At 44.5% G+C, this 23,632-nt stretch overlaps 1 protein-coding gene across 3 annotated transcripts; it reads right to left on the minus strand.

Moving 5' to 3' along the window:
- Positions 1 to 1,245: 1,245 nt before the first annotated feature.
- On the minus strand, positions 1,246 to 23,282 carry s1pr4 (sphingosine-1-phosphate receptor 4). Of its 3 annotated transcripts, none has more exons than XM_059991252.1 (2): positions 23,124 to 23,282; positions 1,246 to 2,499 (listed from the first exon to the last, which is right to left on the minus strand). In XM_059991252.1, exon 2 carries the CDS (start codon positions 2,404 to 2,406, stop codon positions 1,258 to 1,260), a length of 1,149 nt encoding a protein of 382 aa, XP_059847235.1. In that variant the 5' UTR covers positions 2,407 to 2,499; positions 23,124 to 23,282; the 3' UTR covers positions 1,246 to 1,257. The 3 variants fall into 3 exon arrangements, with proteins under 3 accessions (XP_059847235.1, XP_059847233.1, XP_059847236.1); XM_059991250.1 differs by lacking the exon at positions 23,124 to 23,282 and adding an exon at positions 7,865 to 7,965; XM_059991253.1 differs by lacking the exon at positions 23,124 to 23,282 and adding an exon at positions 4,879 to 5,047.
- Positions 23,283 to 23,632: the final 350 nt, after the last annotated feature.

Consider the following 23,632-nt stretch of genomic DNA (forward strand, 5'->3'; position numbering starts at 1 on the left):
ACCGCACCTGGAAGGACTGGGGCCCTGGATAGTGGTGAGAGATGAGGCGTGGGGCAGGTGTAGCACTGCTTCCAAGTGCTAGGAGGGAGATCAGTGGGGAGGGACAAGGGGATCATAGAGAGAGTAATTGCCACAGAAAGTGAAGAGTGCGACAGGGGAGGTAAAGAAGCATTTGGAGGTAGGATCTTATTAAAGATGGCGGACGTAGTGGAAGATGACGTGCTGGATACGGAAAAAGTAATGGAGAGCGTGGCGGGGGAAGGGGATATGCTTTGTGGTAAGATTCCATTGTAGATGATGGAAGTTGCATCGAATGATGTGCTGGATATAGAGGATAGTGGGTTGGTAGGCAAGGTCAAGTAGAACTCTCTCCCCATTATGTTTGGGTAATGGAGGTGAGGGCAGCATTGATGTGGTGGAAGGGAATCCCTATTCTTTGAAAAAGTTTATCTCAGATCTTCTAGGATGCAAAGCCTCATCCTAAGAACAGGTACAGTGGAGATGGAGGAGCTGAGAAAAGGCAGTAAAATCTTCACAGCTGACAGGGCGAGAAGAAATATGGTCAAGAGAACTGTGAGAGTCAGTAAAAGTTATCACTAGATAGTCTGTCACCAGAGAAGGATACAGAGAGATTGAGAAAGGGGAGAGAGGTGCAAGAAATAAACCAAGTAAATTTGAGGGCAGGGCAGAAATTTGGAGACAAAGCTGATGAAACTGATGAGATCAGCTTGGCTGCAGGAAGTGGCACAAATGCATTCTCCAGTGTAGGGAGAATCGAGGAACGCTACCAGAGTCGATCTGGAGCACGAACTGTTCCACGTAGCCAACAAAAAGGCGGACATAGCTTCCCTGATGCCACTTCAGTAGCTGAGTTCTTCCAGCATTACCCGTTTTTGTTTCTGCCTTTTTATTTGTTTACAGAGAGAACTGTCCCATTCTTCACAGCATTACTCCAACAACAAAACTGGAGTCATGAAAAGAAATTCTCGAAACTCTTCACAGGAGTATTAACAGATGAAGTTCAGTATCTGTTACCTGAAAGAGCAGCCAACCTTTCAGTCAACATCTGATTCGAAAAGCAGTTCCTCCCTTCAGGCACTGCTCCTTCAATAATGTCACCAGGAACACATGCCAAAAATTCTGGAGTGAGGCTTGAACCTAACAGTCTGTGGCTCAGTAGAGAGCCAGGAATACACAGCCATTAGGTAGGCTGAGAAAATTCTCTCACTGGCTTGGGCTGCCATGATGTCACTAATTCTAGTGGAGAGGTTCATGCGGGGGAGCGTCGTTTGGAATCATTTGCTTCTCTTCTGGATTGGGCAAGGTCTTCTTTGGGCTCATCATTTTTGAATTTCGGAAGCTCTCCCTCAGTCTGTAGGAACTGTCGGTGGAGGCCCCGAGCATCGACTCGCTGCGGCTCAGGAAGTTGGGTAAGGGAGTGCCGGCCTTGATGAAGCAGAAGCACAGAAGCCTGAGGATGGCCCGTCTCACGTCCTTGCTGCCAAAGGAGTAAATGATGGGGTTGATGGCCGAGTTGACCACCGCCAAGGTAATAGTCCACTCCATGGTGTGCAGCTTAATGCAAAGCGGTGAGTTGCAGAAGACGTCCAGAAGGAGGAGCACAAACAGAGGGCTCCAACAGACCACGAAGGCAGCCACTATCATGAAGACGGTCTTGAGCAGCCGCACTGACTTCTGCCTGCTCTTGCTACTGCACGCGGACTTGGCGCTGTTGCGGACCAGGTGGTAGATGCCACTGTACAGGAGCACAATCCCAATGATGATGATGATGAACATCGCAATACAGAAGAGGATGTAGCTCTTGGAGTACAGAGGCAGCAAGGTGGAGCATTCTTCAAAATTGCACACGCAGTTCCAGCCCAGCAGCGGCAGGAGACCGATGAGGGAAGCCAGCAGCCAGCACAAGCCAATCAGACAGTAGACACGGTACGTTTTGTTTGCCGAAGCGTATGGTACAGGTCTGATCATGGTCGCATATCTCTCGATGGCTGTGATAAGCAGACTGAACGTCGAGGCAGCCAGGGCAAAGAACAGGACCCCTTCCCTGAGGAACCAGAGCGTAGGCGAGAGTTGAAAGGTCTTTTCGCCGGATAGGCACAAGTTCACGATGTAGGCGGTGCCGGTCAACAGGTCGCAGAGGGTAATGTTGGCAATACAGTAGTAAACCCAGCTCCGGAAGCGTCGGTTATTCAGGATGGCGAAGAAGACCAGCAGGTTCTCTATGACAACGAAGCAACTGACGATCACGAAAATGATTCTGATGACGTCCACGCCCTCGCCAGGAAGCCGCCTTTTCTCCAGCTTCCCAGTGTGGTTATAGTGCTGGAGAATGATGCTTGCTTCCTGCCTGGCAAACAATGCCATGCATTCACTGAAGTTCTTCATTTTGTTGAAAGGCGATGGTGCAGAGGAACAGTGAATGCACGTGGCCAACGGAGCCTGCAGACCTTTGACCCGGGGCGTCAAACTTCAAAGAACCTACAAGCAAAGTGAGGGACATTATCACCAGCTTCATTGATAACATTATCTCATATCTGTATAGATAAAGTCAGTGCAATTGTTGTCAAGTGCTGGTACCAGAAACTAAAGTGTTCACATGATTGTGGTCTAATGTTGAATTTTTGTTCTGGTATGTTGGTTGTATTATTCATTGTTCAGCTGTTGATACTCTCACCATCCAGAATGTTGACATTCTGTCTCAGGGTACACAGCACCTAGTAGATTTTTTCATATATATGATTGATCGGTTACCCAACGATAACAGAGGAAACCTATGGCTGGAGAGCTCCTAAAGTGCAAACACTGATGCAGTGAGGCAGCTTTTTATGTATGAAATTTAATGGTGTTTAATGGTATTTCCTAAGATGAAATTCCAAATCAGTCCAATAAGGAGGCATCAGAGGCCAAACATTGGGTTAAAGATGCAAGTTTTAAGAATCTCTTAAAAGGAAGTAGAGGGGGGGATTTAGGGTTGGGATTCTACAGCCTGGGGCATGGGGAGTGAAGCTACAAGTGGCAACAGTAGAACAATTCAATTTTGTCCTGCCTATGTTGTTGGAATTGTAAAGGCATCAAGTTGGTGAAGGATGGTTGGGTCAGGGGAGGCTGGGAGAGGGACGAGGGTCAGTTGATAAAGCTGAGGCTTTATAAGCCATTGGTCAGGCAACATTTTGGAGTATTATGAGCAGTTTTGGACCCTTTATCTAAGAAAGGGCGTGTTGGCATTGGAGAGGGTCCAGAGGAAATTTACAAGCATGGTCCTGGGAATGAAAGGGTTATATGTGAGTAATGGTTGATGGCTCTGGGCCTGTACTCACAGAAGTTTAGAAGAATGGTGGGGGGGGGGAGGGAGGAAGGTTTAGGAAGTGCTTCCAGAGTAGCCAGGATGAGCAACTGTTTTGCATACGTGGAGTTGGTCTACACCACAGTCTTGTATGCCGGTGATGGAGAGGACGGGTGCCAATCAAGCAGCCTACTTTGTCCTGGCTTACTCTAACATTCATGAGCGTTCCAGGAAACCTAACTTAGTTTATTTTAACAAAAACTCTCTGAGATATAAATGGAAAATTTTCTCTCCTCCCTTTTGTTTTATATTTTAGAGCTACAGCACAGTAAAAGGCCTTCCTGGCCCAACGAGCTCATGCTGCACAATTACACCCATGCATGCGTCTTTGGAATATGGGAGGAAACCAGAGTTCCCTGAGGAAACCCACACAATCATGAGGAGAATGTTGGAGCAAAATAAACCCGTAATCTGTAACTGTAATGGTGTGGTGCTACTATGCCACTCTCAACCTCCCTGCTACCATGTATCATTTCATTTCTTATCATTATCATCACTCCAGTACCTCACCCATTTACTTCACAGCACTCCACCCTTTTCAACCCCACAATTTCCTGTCGCTACACCTGACGCGAAACAGCTGATCTTTCAGAGCGATTTTTGGGTTTAGCACTTTTAAATTTAGCAATTGATTTCAGCTTCCAACCTTCACATCTGAATATGGACTGTGGATTTGATTTTAATGCCGCTCTGAATAGGTTCACAGACCAAGCAGACGAGGAAACGGCCACTTAGCTGATCACCTACATATGCACACGTCCAATCAGCATTCCGCTTGCATGGATGTGACAGTGATCAACTCTTGTTGTGGGTGTGGCGGTGGGAAGATCGTAAATACGGATTTGTTTGAATTGTCCTGAATTTTCTTCATTCCTTAGCACATATGATTTGTGTTGTGCTGGGCACAGGCCGACCTTTCTATTGGAAGCGTCTCCATATGATACCTGCTGTATCTTGTTTTGTCGAGTAAAGAGGCTGTTTCATGTCTACCAGTACTTTTCTTTGGTGACTTCGTCCACGCAACGACGCCTGGTATAAGTTAATTGAAGCGAAACAATAAATTGGCCTCTCTCTCCACAGCCGCTGCCTGACCTGCTGAGCGCTAATGACGACGATAAGGAAGCACCAGGGCAGCCCCGAGGGAACCGTGCACAAAGCGTTAACGCAAGGCCTTTCTGCCCGCTCATCAGAACTATCGCACTGTTAAAGAGCTTTCCCCAGAGCCTTGGCCAATATTTCCCCCCCTCCCCCACTCAACATCACAGATAATGTAATCGTTATAATGATGCTGTTTGTGGAAACTCGCTGTACACGAACTGCCTGCCTACCTTCCTGCATTACAGCAGTTATGATGTTTCAGCAGTACATCTCTGGCTGCAAACTGCTTTGGAATATTAGAAAAGGGGCTATAGAAACACAGAATCTTTCCTACGTAGGCAGTCAATACCAATTCCTTAGTGGCACCATTGTTGGAGTGACCCTATTATGTTTGAAGCACTCAAAATATCACTTACTGCTCTTGTAAACAAAGCCTCTTTGGTCTTTTTGTTGACGATATCATCCATACTTTTGAACACAGACTTACTGCAAGAAAACTAAATTTGCTTTCAAGCCCTGTTATACATTGAGCTGCGTATAAACCACGAAAGCATCAAGAACATGAAGAAACAGGCGCATGTGTGTTTTAAGATGTTGTAAATATAGTTTACCGCATGGCACTCAAGGGAATCATTTTGACCCAGTGAAGGGGTGTCATGAAGCTGCTTCTTGTAGCAGAGAAAGATAAATAAAATGCATGGGAGACATACAAACTTAAAGAAAGAAATTGTTTGAATTTATACAATATGTTCCCCAGCCTTGGTTCTAATGTGTAATACACCCAATATAATAAAGTAGGAGCAGTAGTTACTCTGCCTCTCAAAATCACCCCATTATTCAAAGTCAAAGTTAATTTATTAACAAAGTGGTTTTTTTGCCCGCATTTAGAGGAAAGTAAAGAAATATTTCTGAAAATTTTCAAACATCCAGTTCGATTATGTTTGCCTTTTGACTTAGATACCACTCGCCTCCCTGTTCCCCTTATCTCTCATTCCTTCTGTGTGCAAAATATCACGTCCCTTAACAGTATCCGAGCGTCTACAGCTCTCTCCATCTCTGTCAGTGTAGATCTGCGCTCTTGTCCCTGGAGTGGGATTTGAACCCACTACCTTCGGATTAGTGAGTCTCCCAGTGAGGCATCTAGGAATAATCCTGATATTATTCCATCTGAAAACGGCCAGAATAAAAATGTTGCAATGACTGGGTGACTGAGTAGCAATGCTTTAAGAGAACACGCACAAAATGCTTTGACAGTTCTATTTCTGCACTTTTCAACTATAAGCTCTGACAAAACAAGAGACCGGCACTCCGTTGTGCACGCTGCTGTCATGACTGGCAGGTTGGAAGCACAAGCAGTCAGGTTTCATTGCACAGTTCAACTTCCTCTTTAACAATAGCTGTAACTTGGCGAAACTGTTTGGTCACTTCATTTGTACGCTTTAACTTCTTGCATCAGAATTTCTGCTGTGTGCCGGGTGTCAGAGGAACACATTCCTCCCCCAGATATGCATCATTTCTAGGTCTACACAAAACAGGCAAGGGAAGGGAGGCCCTCCCTCAGCTTTCTCTCTTTCTCCCTTTCATTTGTCTTACATTTCAGCGCAAGAATTTTCATTGTTCACTCGCTGGCCCTGTACTAACGCAGCACTGATCATCATCCTGGCACGCTCCCAAGCTCTCACAGCTTTGTGACCCACCAGCGTTTGTGGTACTGTACGGAAATCTGTCAGCAGAGTGAGCAGGTAGAGTGGATCCCTACGTTTACAGAGGTAGCGGTGGATCAATCTGATCTCACTAACAACGGCGACAGCAAATTAAAGTAGGGATTAGGATTGGAGAGTAGTTGAGGGAAAATGGTCCATTCAAGAGCTGGTGGGATTTGAGCTCACGGTCTGAAAGGATGGTGGAGACAGGAGCTTGCACCATAGTTGAAAATAGTGGGATGGGCACATGAAATGCCAGAAACCCCACACACCCATTTTATTTTGGCTTTATTTTAGATCATGGCAATGGAATAAAATATATCTAGCTGACGTCGCAAAAAAAACAAATAGCCTACAGTTCAGCAAACTGATTAAACTAGATGACTCTCAGATTATCTGTGCTCTTGGGTGTGAACGGTTTTATATTCACCTCTGACTCACTTACTTAACCTCTGCATTTACCACTTATCACACCTCTACTTATTGACAAGTTCATTCTCCCTCCTTCATTTTGCACTACGCCCTTTAGCTCAGTAACAAATATCGAAATGCCCTGTTCAGAGAGGTTGCCCTAGACATTATGCAGAGAATAGAAAGATACATACATTCATACATGTGTCTGTGTGTGGGTGTGTGTGAGAGAGAGAAAGAGAGAGACATGAAGAGAATGGGTAGGAAGAAGGGACAGTGTGTGGGGTGGGTTGATGATGTGGGGAGGGGAGGTAGAAGGAGATCAGAGAAACAAGAAAAGCAGGGAGATGGACTGGAGAAATGAAAGGGATAGGACAGAATCAGAGAAAGGAAAGGAGAGGCACAAAAAGGAAAGAGAGGAAAACAGAGGTTGAAGAAATGAGGAAGGAATCAAGTTGGGATGATAGTGAATCCAGAGAGTGAAAAGTAAAGGAGGTAGAGTACAAGATGCTGGGGAAAATGGAAGGACACCTACACAGGACCCATACCTTTGAATTATATTGTCATACACGGAAATCCCACTCCAGCATCTTACGTTAGTGTTTCAGCCCAATGATAAAAATTCCCACCGTGGCCAAAAGAACTTGCCCTAAGCTAAGACCATGCCTGCACTCTCAGCTGGATGGGTCAGATCCACGACAATATTTTAAAAGCAGACCAGGGAAGCCATCCCCATTGCCCTGGGCATTAAATGACTCTCAACCTAATCTCTGAAACAGATGACATGGCATTTGCTGCACCAGGGTTCACTGGGGGCTCGGTGTGCACTAATCACCTGGAGTCATTCCAACTCTCTGTATACATGCAAAGAACTTCATTGGCTGTAAAGTGCTTTGAGCTGTCTCAAGTCTGTAAAAGATTCTTTGCATCTGCAAGTCCTTTCCTTTTTTTGCACTATTTCTCCATTCTGACATATTTCCACATAACAAAACCACGTTTTTACAACTCATATATTCATGATGGTAACATGGATTTTTTTGTTTCAGTATGTGCAAAGAAAGTCTAAAATTTTTTTAAAAAATTTAAACTATACATAATTTTTTTCTTAAAACTTGGATATAGACTTAATTATGTCACTGGTGCCTATCAGTGCAAAGAGGTTGAATTCACAGGTAACAGAGCTTAAATCAATTTAAGTTCTTTCTGACAAGTGAAATGCTGTAAAGTCAAAGCAACAATAATTTTACTTGTAGTTATTTAGTACAATCATAGGGAAAGTTGAACTTACCACAGTAATACTGACAACTCTTTGTTTCATGATCTGAGCTGCTACACACTCTGTGCTGACATTTCAGCAGCCTCCACTCACCACAGCTGCTCTGACTGCACACATGGTCTCTTCAAATTACAGAAGTTGCAAGCAGACTTGTTGTGAACAGTCTACTCCACCCAGGATGACAAGACAGACCGAAAGGACTGATAAGACTCGTAGTCCTTGCACATGAACTTCATGCAGCTGCACCGTTCAGGATAGAAACAACCCCCTGTCCAGCTTAACCTGTTCGCTGCTGACTTTCTCTGGAAAGATATTTCTTTCCTGTAGGGATTTTTCCAAGATGCCATTAAGTATACAGTGTAGTGATCCACTTTATTAGAGGTACATAGAACATAGAATAGTACAGCACAATACAGGCTCTTCAGCCCACAATGTTGTGCCGACCCTTAAACCCTGCCTCCCATATAACCGCCCCACCTTAAATTCCTCCATATATCTGTCTAGTAGTCTCTTAAATTTCACAAGTGTATCTGCCTCCACCACTGGCTCAGGCAGTGCATTCCATGCACCAACCACTCTCTGAATAAAAAACCCTCCTCTAATATCCCCCTTGAACTTCCCTCCCCTTACCTTAAAGCCATGTTGTCTTGTATCGAGCAGTGGTGCCCTGGGAAGAGGCACTGGCTGTCCACTCTATCTATTCCTCTTAATATCTTGTATACCTCTATCGAGTCTCCTCTCACCCTCCTTCTCTCCAAACAGTAAAGCCCTAGCTCCCCTAATCTCTGATCATAATGCATACTCTCTAAACCAGGCAGCATCCTGGTAAATCTCCTCTGTACCCTTTCCAATGCTTCCACATCCTTCCTATAGTGAAGTGACCAGAACTGGACACAGTACTCCAAGTGTGGCCTAACCAAAGTTTTATAGAGCTGTATCATTACCTTGCGACTCTTAAACTCTATCCCTTGACTTATGAAAGCTAACACCCCGTAAGCTTTCTTAACTACCCTGTCTACCTGTGAGACAACTTTCAGGGACCTGTGGACATGTACCCCCAGATCCCTCTGCTCCTCCACACTTCCAAGTATCCTGCCATTTACTTTGTACTCTGCCTTGGAGTTTGTCCTTCCAAAGTGTACCATCTCACACTTCTCCGGGTTGAACTCCATCTGCCACTTCTCAGCCCACTTCTGCATCCTATCAATGTCTCTCTGCAACCTTTGACAATCCTCTACACTATTCACAACACCACCAACCTTTGTGTCATCTGCAAACTTGCCAACCTACCCATCTACCCCCACATCCAGGTCGTTAATAAAAATCACAAAAAGTAGAGGTTCCAGAACCGATCCTTGTGGGACACCACTAGTCACAACCCTCCAATCCAAATGTACTCCCTCCATCATGACCTTCTGCTTTCTACAGGCAAGCCAATTCTGAATCCACCTGGCCAAACTTCCCTGGATCCCATGCCTTCTGACTTTCTGAATAAGCCTACCGTGTGGAACCTTGTCAAATGCCTTACTAAAATCCATGCAGCTGCACTTTGAGGCTCGATGTTAGCACTCCTACCTGAGTTGGAAATGAATTCAAATGGAAGATAAAAACTAACTGCTGGAGGAGCTCAGCAGGTCAGACAGTATCTGCTGAAGGAACCCAAGAATCGCCGAGAACTGAAATGACAGCTGTCCATTTCCCTTCACAGATGTTGCCTGACTCGTGATATTCTTCCAGCAGTTTGCCTTTTGCACCAGATGCCAGGCTCATCACTCTATTGACTGCCCAGAATGAGTTCAAATCCCACGCCCGGGGCTTGGCAGAAAAGCAGACCCGGTGCTTCAGGGCAATACTGTGAAAAGACATTACTGCCAGCTGCACTACCTTTCAGAGCAATATCAAATTGAAACCTTCGACAGCGCTCTCAGATGAATGTAAAAGATCAGGTGCAACTATCTGGAAGGAAATTGTTGATCATCTTCTGGTCAATGTGTATTCCTCAATTGCAAAACTAGTTCATCCAGACTTTATCACATTCCTGTAAATGGGTTCTTGCTGCACAGGTATTAACATCTTTGCTCCTTATACTAGAACCTAACTGTAAACACAATATGCAGATGCTGAAAATGTTGAGCAACACACACAAAGTGCTTGAGGAAGTCAACAGGTCAGGCAGAATCTATAGAGAGGAATAAACAGTCAAAGCTCTTCCAGGCCAAAATGTTGACTTTTTATTCCTCTCCCTAGATGTTGCCTGACCCGGTAGAAACATAGAAACATAGAAAATCTACAGCATAATACAGGCCCTTCTGCCCACAATGCTGTGCTGAACCTGTACATACTTTAGAAATTACCTAGACTTACCCATAGCCCTCTATTCTTCTAAGTTCCATGCACCTATTCAGGAGTCTCTTCGTATTCGCCTCCACCACTGTCGCTGGCAGCCTATTCCAGGCACTCACCACTCTCTGCATAAAAACTTACCCCTGATGTATGCTCTATACTTACTTTCAAGGACCTTCTCATGCTAGCTATTTCAGCCCTGGGAAGAAGCCTCTAACTATCCACACAATCAATGTTTCTCATCATCTTATACACCTCTATCAGGTCACCTCTCATCCTCCGTCACTCCAAACAGAAAAGGCCAAGTTCACTCAACCTATTCTCATAAGGCATGCTTCCCAATCCAGGCAATATCCTTGTAAATCTCCTCTGCACCCTTTCTATGGTTTCCACATCCTTCCTATAGTGAGGCGACCAGAACTGAGCACAGTACTCCAAGTGGGGTCTGACCAGGGTCCTATATCAGACAGACAGACATACTTTATTGGTTCCGAGGGAAATTGGGTTTCATTACAGCTGCACCAAGAATAGTGTAGAAATATAGCAATATAAAACCATAAATAATTAAATAATATGTGAACCATGCCAAGTGGAAATAAGTCCAGGACCAGCCTATTGGGTCAGGGTGTCTGACACTCCGAGGGAGGAGTTGTAAAGTTTGATGGCCACAGGTAGGAATGACTTCCTATGACGCTCAGTGTTACATCTCGGTGGAATGAGTCTCTGGCTGAATGTACTCCTGTGCCTAACCAGTACATTATGGAGTGGATGGGAGTCATTGTCCAAGATGGCATTCAACTTGGACAGCATCCTCTTTTCAGACACCACTGTCAGAGAGTCCAGTACCACCCTCACAACATCACTGGCCTTACGAATGAGTTTGTAGATTCTGTTGGTGTCTGCTACCCTCAGCCTGCTGCCCCAGCACACAACAGCAAATATGATAGCACTGGCCACCACAGCCTCATAGAACATCCTCAGCATCGTCCGGCAGATGTTAAAGGACCTCAGTCTCCTCAGGAAATAGAGACGGCTCTGCCCCTTCTTGTAGACAACCTCAGTGTACTTTGACCAGTCCAGTTTATTGTCAATTCATAACCCCAGGTATTTGTAATCCTCCACCATGTCCACACTGACCTCTTGGATGGAAACAGGGGTCACCAGTGCCTTAGCCCTCCTCAGGTCCACCACCAGCTCCTTAGTCTTTTTCACATTAAGCTGCAGATGATTCTGCTCGCACCATGTGACAAAGAAGATCCTGAGAGGCAGGATTTACGAACACTTGGAGAGGCATAACGTGATTAGGAATAGTCAGCATGGCTTTGTCAAAGGCAAGTCGTGAATTACAAGCCTGATTGAATTTTTTGCAGGATGTGGCTAAACACATTGATGAAGGTAGAGCAATAGATGTAGTGTATATGGATTTCAGCAAGGCATTTGATAAGGTACCCCATGCAAAGCTTATTGAGAAAGTAAGGAGGCACGGGATTCATGGGGACATTGCTTTGTGGATCCAGAATTGGCTTGCCACGGAAGGCAAAGAGTGGTTTTAGATGGGTCATATTCTGCTTGGAGGCTGGTGACCGGTGGTGTGCCTCAGAAATCTGTTCTAGGATCCCTTCTCTTCGTGATTTTTATAAATGACCTGGATGAGGAAGTGGAGGGATGGGTTAGTAAATTTGTGATGACACAAAAGTTGGGGGTGTTGTGGATTGTGTGGAGGGCTGTCAGAGGTTACAGAAGGACATTGATAGGATGCAAAACTGGGCTGAGAAGTGGCAGATGGAGTTCAACCCAGATAAGTGAGAGGTGGTCCATTTTGATAGGTCAAATATGATGGCAGAATATATTATTAATGGTAAAATTCTTGGTAGTGTGGAGGATTGGAGGGACCTTGGGGTCCAAGTCCACAGGACGCTCAAAGCAGCTGTGCAGGTTGACTCTGTGGTTAAGAAGGCGTATAGTGTATTGGCCTTCATCAATCGTGGAATTGAATTTAGGAGCCAAGAGGTAATGTTGCATCAATCAGTACAAGCCGGCGAGCACTGTGAGGGTCATGTTTTTTGACTTCTCCAGTGCGTTCAACACTATCTGCCCTGCTCTGCTGGGTGAGAAGCTGACAGTGATGCAGGTGGGTGCTTCCCTGGTGTCATGGATTATTGATTACCTGACAGGCAGACCATAGTACATGCGCTTGCAACACTGTGTGTCAGAGAATGGTCAGCAGCACTGGGGCTCCACGGGGGACTGTCCTGTCTCCCTTTCTCTTCACCATCTACACCTTGGACTTCAACTACTGCACAGAGTCTTGCCATCTTCAGAAGTTTTCTGATGACTCTGCCAAAGTTGGATGCATCAGCAAGGGAGATGAAGCTCAGTACAGGGCGACAGTGGGAAACTTTGACACATGGTGTGAGCAGAATCATCTGCAGCTTAATGTGAAAAAGACTAAGGAGCTGGTGGTAGACCTGAAGAGGACTAAGGCACTGTTGACCCCTGTTTCCGGGGGATGAACTGATTTTGCACCTTGTGCATTATTCCCAAGAATACCTGCCATTGCTGTTCCACTGTCTTTTCTGCTAGGATATCTGTCCAGTTAACTTTGGCCAGCTCCTCCCTCATGGCTCCATAGTCTCCCCTGTTCAACTGCAACACTGACACCTCCGAGCTGCCCTTATCCTTCTCAAATTGCAGATAAAAACTTATCATATTATGATCACTACCTCCTAATGGCTCCTTTACTTCAAGATCGCTTATCAAATCCTGTTCATTACATAACACTAAATCCAGAATAGCCTTGTCCCTGGTCGGCTCTCGTACAAGCTGTTCCAAGAATGTATCCCTTAGGCACTCCACTAACTCCCTATCCTGGGGTCCAGCACCGACCTGATTTTCCAAGTTCACCTGCATGTTGAAATCCCCCATAACTACTGCGACATTACCTTTGCTCCATGCCAATGTTAACTCCCTATTCAACTTGCACCCAATATCCATGCTACTGTTTGGTGGCCTATAGACAACACCCATTAGGGTCCTTTTGCCCTTACTGTTCCTCAATTCTATCCACACAGACTCCACTTCTCCTGATCCTATGTCCCCCCTTGCAAAGGACTGAATCTCATTCCTCACCAACAGGGCCACCCCGCCCCACATTTCTGTCCCTATGATAGCACGTATACCCTTGTACTTTCATTTCCCAGGTCTGATCCCCCTGCAGCCATGTCTCCATTATCCCAACAACATCATAGTTACCCATTCGCACCTGAGCTTCAAGCTCATCCACCTTATTTCTGACACTTCGTGCATTCAGATATAGAATGTTTAGCCCATTTCTCCTCTCTCTCTTTATTCCTTTCCACAGATGCTGCCTGATCTGCTGTGCTCTTCCATTTTGTGTTTGTTGCTCCAGAACACAAGTACATTTACTGAAGGAGGAGGAGCGCCAGAGGGAGATGATGTTTATGTCATCAGGTTGGAAGCTACCCAGACAGAATATAAGGTATTGCTCCTCCAACCTGACTGTGGACTCAGCAGAGGAGGCCATGGACTAATGGCATGAACATTGATTTCTCGAACTTCCATTAATGGTCCACTCTGTTCACTGTTGCCCATTCCTATTTCCCTCTCTCACCTTATCTCCTTATCTGCCCATCACCTCCCTCTGGTACTCCTCCTCTTTTTCTTTTCTCCATGGCCTTGTCCTCCCTTATCAGATTCCCCCTTCTCCAGCCTTGTATCTCTTTCACCAATCAACTTCCCAGCTCTTTCCTTCACCAGTTCGCCCCTTCCAGTTTCACCTATCACCGTGTGTTTTCCTCCCTCCTACCATCTTATTACTCTGACCCCTCGTCTTTTTTTCTCCAGTTCTGGTGAAGGGTCTCAGCCCAAACCGTCGACTATACTCTTTTCCAAAAATACTGCCTAGCCTGCTGAGTTCCTCCAGCATTTTGTGTGTGTTGCTTGGATTTCTTGCATCTGCAGATTTTCTCTTGTTTGTGAATGGAGAAGAAAGACTTTTCTCTTTGGTAAGGGAGATGCAGGTCCGTCATGGGTCGTTGTAGGACGGTGATGTGCAGAACAAGAGATGCTGGCCCAGGAAACTCCAGCACCAGTCATAGGGATTTGGTGTGGACTATTTGTAAATGCTGGTCTGTTCTGTTTCAGGGACCCAAACCTGAGGCAGAACTTCTGGCCATCATAGTCTTGTATTTATCTGTTCATTCAATATGCTGAAAACGTTGGCATTTATTTTCCGCCCCTAATTGCCCCTGAAATTGAGGGACTGTCATGGGGGTGAATCTAGAGTCTGCACAGAACATATCTGGTGAGGATGGCAGATTTCAGGTGGGTTTTAACAGCAGCTCAGAAGTTTCATGGATTCCTGAGACATTATGAATTTCATTGAACTTGTGTCCATGGATCAACATGGATGGTGTGTCTTGAGCCCTGCAAGGCTTGTGCACCTATATACGTTAATTATTACCTTCTCTAGAGTCATTAGTCCGGCTTGGTGGCGCAGTAATATCAGCGCCGGACTCCGGGGCGAAGGTTCCTGAGTTCGAATTCAAGTCCGGTTGAGCGTCAAGCTAGCAAATCAGCCTCGTAAAAACAAGAATAGCTTGCTACGAAAACACCATCATGGTGGTGCCCCAATGACTCCACTGCTGAGTTAAGAGCTATCCTTCTTCTTCTTCCAGAGCCATTAAGCCCTTGTGCTTTCTTTGTAATCTTGTCAAGTGCACAGGTCTTCCATGTATTATCATTATTTAAAGAGGACTCCCAACTAGTGCTTATCATGGGGTCATTGTGTTTCTAGAATAATTTGTCTTGCAGTGTTGCTCAGGTGAGCCACTGATGTTCTGGATTGGAATGTTCCACCGATGTTGAAATTCCTATGAGAAAGCTCTTGTTTCTGTTTCTAAGTGGGAGCCTGTCATTCCTCCGCACCTGGGTCCAGTCATTGCCAGCGTATACCGTGACACTACATGTGATTCTGTCGTTCCTTCGCCCCTGGGTTCAGCTGTTGCCAGCACACATCATGAAATGCTAGCGTGGTAGCACAGCAGTTAGCAAAATGCTTCACAGCGCCAGCCATTGCGGTTCAACTCACACTGCAGTCTGTAAGGAGTGTTGTACATTCTCCTTGTGATCGCGCGGATTTCCTCCAGATGCTCAGAGTTCCTCCCATATTCGAATGACAAATGGGTAGTAAGCTGTAGGCATGCTATGTTGGCACCAGAGGCACGGCAAAACTTGCAGGCTGCCCCCCCAGAACGTCCTCGGACCGTGTTGGTCGCTGACACAAATGACGCATTTCGCTGTACGCTTCAATGTGGCAAATAATACTAATCATTAATCTCGGAACAACCTAGGCTTCTGGTGTAAGTGCGGCAGCCCAAACCCATGATAGACAGCAGTGAAAGTGGATGCAATGAACTATATGTGGGAAATGCAAATGTTTGGGTGCGTGGGATGAGAATCTACATTATAGTCCGTGTATGATACTACATTTTGTGTATAATGTGCTCAAGGCACATGTAACCTGTCTATGCGAAGAGTGTTCACTGAGTTAAAGGTCAAATCAAGCTGAGTTCATTGTCAAGTACATGCAACGGAAATCTTTCTTGCCGCGGCATCGCAGGCATAAAAGTCCAGTGAGCTGGGTTCAGTCTGATCTCTGGTGCTGCATACATGCTGCTCGCACATTCTCCCTGTGACTATGTAAGTTTTTTTTTTCTGAGTGCTCCAATTTCCCTGAGCATGCCAAAGACATATGAGGATTTAGGTTAACTGGCTGCTGTAAATTGTCCTTGGTGGCTGGCAGAATCCGAGGGGAATGTAGGGAGAGTAAAGTGGGATTAGTGTAGGATCAATGTAAGTGGCTGTTTGAAGGTCAGTGTGGGCTTGATGGGCTGAAGGGCCTGGACCATGTTGTGCTCCCTATCATTCTATTACCTGGGTTGGTTTTTGTTTTCATCAGCAAGTCATAGAGAAAGTGCAACCAGACCAGTGTTCAGTCTGCACCTCAGCCCTGTGCAAAGGTTAACTTAACTGACATGGGGAACCGAAGAAAATGAAGGGTGTTAAAGAATAGTATTGAATGGTGAGCGTGAGGAGCCGCTGACGTTCTGAGAAAGCTTCTAGCAAACAACGCCCTTATTGCACCAACTCCCAACGTCATTCGTCTTGTGTAAAAATAAAAAAACATACAAGGTCTTCCTGTTTACTCTCTTCATAGTCTCTCTGTGATGAAGTACGGGATATTGATCCATAATGTCGAGGGAACTGCCCTACTCCCTCGCTCTGCCTTTCCCCCTCGTGCACCCCTCCTCCAATGCATCTCCCTTCAGGAAACAATAATCAAAAAACATATATACTCTGTGCCACAAACAACATTAGATGTCAGCTCAATTAATAACTGCAAGGTTGCCAATGATGATACTATTCTCAGTCAGAGAGGAATGATTACATAATTCCTTGTTGGTCAAGGTCACTGGACACTTTGGTAGAAATACTAGACATAACCATGCTTCATTCATTGCATTTTTCTGTAGAAGTTGCAACACTTCCAATGAAAGAAGGTTGTGTAGTTTCAAAATTTAATATCAAGATCAAGATTCAAGTTTATCACGCATACAGTGAAATGCATCAATTGCCTTGACATGCAACATGCTCGAAGGTGCACTTGGGATAGCCTAAAGATGTCACCATACATTCGATGGCCAGCAAAGCGTGGCCCAAATGTCTGGCAGAGCAACACAGAACACAACCGAGCAGAACAACAACCAGCAAAAATAAAAAACCATCAACAGCAAAGCGTGTACATACACGATCCTCTAACCCCAAGGCAAGCCAACTTCTTCAGCCTCCAGCAGACTTGGATTTGGTCATGCAGGCACTGGCTATGAGACGTCTTCTTAACTTTAGCTTCCACCACCGCAACAAACTGATCTAGAAGTTCTAGTATAAAGTAAGGGTTTTGGATGCCACTAACCAGAAACTGCACAACTTTGAGTTTGAAGTTATGGTGCCTGATACCCCAAAGCTGGGTTCAGAAAGGTTGACGTTCACAGGTCTGTGTACAGGTGGAATCAGGACGGCAATGTTAATTGATAGCGTAGGGATTACAAACTTGTTTTTATGCAATGGACCAAAGCCATTGAGCAAGGGGTCCATGGACCCCAGGTTGAGAACCCTTAGCTTAGAGAGAGGTGTGCTGATAGTAGATCAAAGAGTTAGGACATCAGATCAAATGAGTACTGGGAGACTATGGCTCAGACAATTGGTTTTTTTTAAAGGCTTGTTGGGACGTTTTTGGGGACAGAGGAGTGTTAAAGGTCAGATTAGGATTTAGGGGCAGGTTGGCATCGATGCCTCTGCCCCGCATTTGAAGGCCAGTGATGTAGGCGTGATCAGATGTCAGGCCAGCAGATCAGCATGAATGAGGGTTGGTACCCCCACCTCATTCCTCCACCCCCGCAGGGGCAGTAAAATGCTGGCGGGTTCCAGGATCAGAGTTCCTTGCGGGCAAGAGGCATGAGCGATTCTGAGCCTCTGGGTATGCAAATCAGTGAAACCAGAGTTTGAGGCCTAGTGTTTGGGATCCCTTCACTGGTAAGTGTGGTGCTTGAGGCCTGGAGTTCGGGTCTGCATCCAGGGCCCTCATTCATCGTCATCAGCGAATCCCAGGTCGATACCAAAGACTGAAGCCTGAAGGTCAATCGAAAGTCCAGAAGTGAAGGCCTGATCGCCGGACACCAAGCCCGCAAATCTCCGCGTCCAAAGCCATGAATCTACTGGAGCCTGGAGGCCTAACACAGCCCATCCTGGGGAGGAACAGGGCCTACTTTGCTGTTGTTACTGCTTTGTTGCTTGTTGTGTTCTGTGTTGTTCTGCTGAGAATTGTGGGCAAGCTGTGTTGGCGCAGGAATGGGTGGCAACACTTACGGGCTGCCCCCAGCACATTCTTGGGTGTGTTGGTTGTTAATGCAAACAACACATTTCACTGTTTGCTTCAATGTACATGTGATAAATACAGTAAATCTAAATCTGAATCTGAGCTGGATGTCAGAAGGATGGAAGCTAAGATCTCCACTAATTTCAGAAGTTGCACCTGGTAAAACCAGAGTATTGCATAGGGAACAAAACCCTGCTGTAAAAATTCTGTTAGGATAATATGTGGTTCTTGTTGAATTTTTACAATGAAAGAAGATGCCCGAAAAAGTGGTCATTGTCATGCTTCACTCTAGAAAAATAAAGAGCTTCTCATTTACATGGCACAGGAAATTGCATTTCAATCAATTTTTTAGACAATACCTTTTTCTAAGTAAATTAACTTTGGAGTATAATTGACAGTATGCTCTAAACCCAGTAGTATGTCAGGAATGAAACAAAGATAAGCTTATTTTGTCACATGTCCATTGAAACATCAAATCACACAGCAGAATGCAGTGTTTGCGTCAAGGATGCACTGGGGACAGCCCGCGAGCACTGTCACACTTCTGGCACTAACATAGGATGCTCGCAACTGATTAACCTGCATGTCTTTGAAATTTTGGGGTGGAAACCAGAGCATTCGGAGGAAACCCACATGGTCACATACAAACAGCGGTGGGAATTGTATCGCAATCTTACAGCTGGTGCTGTAAAGCATTACGATAACTCCTACACTACTGTGTCACCAAGTTACTTGCTATTAAACAGCCATGGCACTATTGGTCATGAACAAAATGCCTGGAATTACTTTTGTATATCTAAATGTCAGCAGGCACTCTGCAATTCCAAATGAGACAGTAATAGACTTTTGATTGCTAAGAATCTATGGGGTCTGAATTCATTAGCATTCACCCTCAAGGATAAGTTACATAAACTGAAATATCCCCTGCAGTTTAAATTTTCTTGAGATATTAAGGGGAGCTGTTTGCAAAGATAAAGAGGAAAAACCTGTTGGACAGGGAGTCTACCATTTCAAAAGATCATGGTTGATCTTTTACCTTGGCTCCATTTTTCTGAATTAACTCCATATCCCTTAATTTTCTTAATATACAAAACTCCATCCATCTTTGCCTTGAATGTACTCAGCAAATGAACCTCCCCAGAATTCCAAAAAGCCACTAGCTTCTTTGTAAGGAAATGTCTTCATGGTCCTGAGTGGCTGTCATTTTGAGACCTTCACAGAAGAAAGCACATGAGGCACAATTTTAATGTGCTTGGAGGGAAGTATAGAGGAAATGCCAGAGGTATGATTTTTTTAAACACAGAGGTACCTGAAACGCAGGTACCTGAAACATGCTACTAGGGTGGTGGTCAAGGAAGATACAATAGGGGCAATAAGAGACTCCTAGCAAGGCACATGGATAAAAGAAAAATGGAGGGCTATGTGGTAAAGAAGGGTTAGATTGGTCTTGGAGTAGGTTAATGTGTCAGGACATTGAGAGCTGAAGGGTTTCTATCATGCTACACTATTCTATGAAACCAGTGGATCTGAAATCTTTATTCATCATGACAAGCAAACATCCTCTTGGAGATCCTGTCAGTAGAGTCTCACAAACTCAGTACATCAAAACATTACACTCTTAAGGACAATAGTAACAGAAGGTGACTCAATACACTTTCAACAGGTACAATGGTGTTGAACTTTGTGTCAGCAGTTTGTGTCCCAACTCCTGGTAGAATATGTATGCCTATGTCTATGTTTAATATGCTAAGCTACAACATTTAGTCTTGTCCGGCATCCCCACTTCATCTCTAGAAGAAGGGTGCAAAGTAACTTATGTTGTAAGTGCTTTGTTTGATATAGGTCAATTAACATAGATCTGACACTGATGTCAGTCAGGAATGTCTTGTGTTTTTGTACGTTTAAAAACCATATCTTGAACAGCCAGCAGCCAGTGCTCTGTAAACATCTTTTGATTTCAAAACTGATTACTGCTCTTACGTTTCGAAAAGTTTATGATTAACATTGGTGGTTTCTTGTTTTGTTATCCCTTTTCTGTAACTGCTAAGAGATGTCTCATATCTGACAATTCCCAAACAAAGAAGCACAAAACTGGATGCAGTGGTCTCACTAAAACCTATATTTCTTTAATCTTGTATTCAAACCTTCTTATAATAAAGACTAAAATGACACTTGAATGTTTGTCTTTAGTGACATGTGCACAAGTACACCTGGGTCTCTTTGAACTTTACACCTCCAATCTCTCACTAATTAACAAATGCTCTACTTTGTTATATACACCAAGAAGAATAGCTTTACATTTGTTTAGATTAGGTTTCACTGAGCATGTTCTCACCCCATCACTCAGTGCCTATAATCCATGAAAGCCTCCTAACAACCTCTGTCCTACTCACATTACCACCTAGCTTTGTATCATTGCTAAACTTGAGAATCTGATATATTCTGCCTGAGCCAAACCATTGATCTTTGGTGGCCAAAGATCAGAGAAATATTCAACTGCTCAAAGCATACCAAATCTCCAGGTGACTACTCACTACAAGTTGACTTTTCATTCCCATTCTGATGTGGCCTCCTCTACTGCCATGAAGTGGCCAAACATAGGTTGAAGGAGAAACACCTTATTTTCCATCTGGGGAGCCTCCAATCTGATGGCATGACCATCAGTTTCTCTCATTTCCAGTAATTTCTTCCTCTTCTCTCTTTTGCCATTCCTCATTCTGGTTGCCCCTTCTCTTCTCCTCACCTGTCCATCACCTCCCTCTGGTTCCCCTTCCTTTTCTTCCATGGTCTACTATCCTCGCTTATTAGATTCCTTCCTCTATGGCCCTTAACTTCTTCCACCTGTCACTGCCCGCATTCTTACTTCAAGCCTCCCTCCCCCATCCACCCATCTTCCCCCCTCACCTGGCCTTAACTATTACCTGCCAGTTTGAACTCTTTCTTCCCCCCCCCCCACCCATCTTCTAATTCTGGCTTCCTCCCCCTCCCTTTCCAGTCCTGATGAAAGGACTTGCCCAAAAATGTCAATTGTTTATTCCCTCTGTAGATGTTGCCTGACTTGTTGAGTTCCTCCAGCATTTTGTGCGCATTGCTTATAGCTGGCCAAACCCATTGCCTTCTGTTTGATTAATTATTCTAAGTCTTTGCTAATATGTTATCTCCATTTGCAGGTCCTTTAACATTGCTGATACCTCCATATGCAGGATGTTGTACAACACCTTCCAAAACTACCACGTTCACTGGTTCCTTTTCATGTCTATTCTGGACCTGCAGAATAGTCAAACAGGATTTCGCTTTCATGAATACTTGTAGGATTTGCTCAGTCCAATTGTTTTTTTATCTTATTTTTTATTGAGGTACAGCCAGCACTTGGAGCTACACAACCCAGCAATCACCAATTCAATCCTCACCTAATCATGGGACAACTTACAATGACCAATTAGCCTACCAAACAGTATATCTTTGGACAGTAGGAGGAAACCGCAGCACCCGGAGAAAACACACATTGTTATGGAGAGAACATACAAACTCCTTTCAGGTAGTGGCGGAATTGAACCCGGGTTGCTGGGACTGTAAAGCGTTGTGCTGGCCACTATTTTTCCAAACATTGAAGTTATGCCCCCTTGTATTAACATTTGACCAATGTAGACTAGTGGATTGGCCGTGTGAGGACAGATTGAGTAGGTTACTACAGCAGTCTCTTAAGTTTGAAGTGAGGAGCAAAGATCCTGTTGAAACATACAAATTACTTAATGAGCTTAGTGGTCGATGGAAGAAAGACATGTCCCTCATCTGAGTTCCAGGATCAGAACACGGTTTCAGATTAAGGACTAAGGACTAACGTTCAGGACTGAGATGACAAGTTTCTTCTCTAAGTGGCTGCTGAGTCTTTGGAAGTTTCTGGTCCAGGTGGCTGTGGAGACTCAGCCACAGAGCTTATCAAAGCACAAATCCATAGATTTCTGGACATTAAGAGGATCAGGTGGTGTGAGGATTGTGCTGGGAAAATGAAGTAGAAAATCACCCATGACAGTTTTATCTTTTTTTAAATTTATAGATACAGGATGGTAACAGGCCCTTTCAGCTATGCCACCCAATTACACCTAGGTGACCATTTTAACCTACTAGCCCATACAAGTTTGGAACTTAGAGGAAACTAGAGCACCCAGAGGACACCCATGTGGTCATGAGGAGAATAGATAAACTCTTTATACATAGTGGTTGAATTGAACCCAGGTCGCTGCAAGAGTGTTACACTAAGCTGTCACTGTGCACGCTGGCAATGTCGGAGCCCAAGTGCAGAGGAAAGACAGATTCCCAATGTAGAGATGGTGACCAGAGCTTATTCATCAGAATTCCAACAGAACATCAGTGACATCATGAGACGTAACATTTTTAAAACTAGGACCCTGTGGTTAGCACTACTCAGGCATCCACTTAAATAATATGGAGTCCCCAAACCTATCAAAATAAACTGAATAGGTTTAAACAGAAAGCACCAGGAAACTGCATTACAAAGAGCAATTTGTTTGAGAAAAAACACAAGGAACTCTAAACAATTAATAACTGTCATTAAATAACAATTAACCAATTCAGGTGCTCTTAAAAACCTCAGAGTATTAACACTCTCTTGCTCCCCACACAAAACTGAAAAGCTCATTACACTGCGCTCTCGTCCCCATGAATGGAGGAACAGGCTCGAAGGACCTGATGTCCCAATTCATTGCTTATGTTCTTAAACACCCCAGGTAGGAGTGTGGGAGGTAAATGATTTCTTCCTGTGCCTTTTTTTTAATTGATTGGGAGAATAGGTTTGAGAGTCTGAATGCATTAAATTGCTTCCTATGTTTCTATTACCTCACTGCACATGTCTGTTGATACTCCCTGGTCATGATGCATTTTTTGTTTATAGGTAAGGTCTGACTGTAAGTTCTAACGGTTATGTATGTGTATCATTGTGGTGGAACTTACCTGCTATCTATAGAACTTAATGCACAGACAATTCTCTTTCTTCTTCCTAACTTCTGACTAGTGAAGCTAATTTCTGGAAGGCCAGTTGTTACCATGGAGATCAGCCCACTCAGCATAGCCTCCAGATGCTCTCGGTCCTCTCCATGTCCTTGCTGCTTTCTGGGTAAAAGGTTAATAGGTTGTTAGCTGTAATAGAACACTAATCAATGAGCAATTACACATTACACCATTTTAGTTATCTCTGATCTAACTCTTCATATATAGCTTTACCCTGTATTAACCAACATTCACATTGAGGAATGGGCAGTATGGTAGTGTAATGGTTAGTGTAATTGCTTTACAGTGCCACCAATCACCAATTTGTGTTTGTTTCCCACCGCTGTCTCTCAGGGGTTTGTACCTTCTCCCCGTGACCATGTGGGTTTCCTCCAGGAGCTCCAGTTTCCTCCCACATTCCAAAGGTGTGTAGTTCAGGTTAGTGAACTGTGGGCACGTTGCATTGGTACTGG

Source organism: Hypanus sabinus, chromosome 16 (genome assembly GCF_030144855.1).
Source record: "Hypanus sabinus isolate sHypSab1 chromosome 16, sHypSab1.hap1, whole genome shotgun sequence".
Taxonomy (NCBI): domain Eukaryota; kingdom Metazoa; phylum Chordata; class Chondrichthyes; order Myliobatiformes; family Dasyatidae; genus Hypanus; species Hypanus sabinus.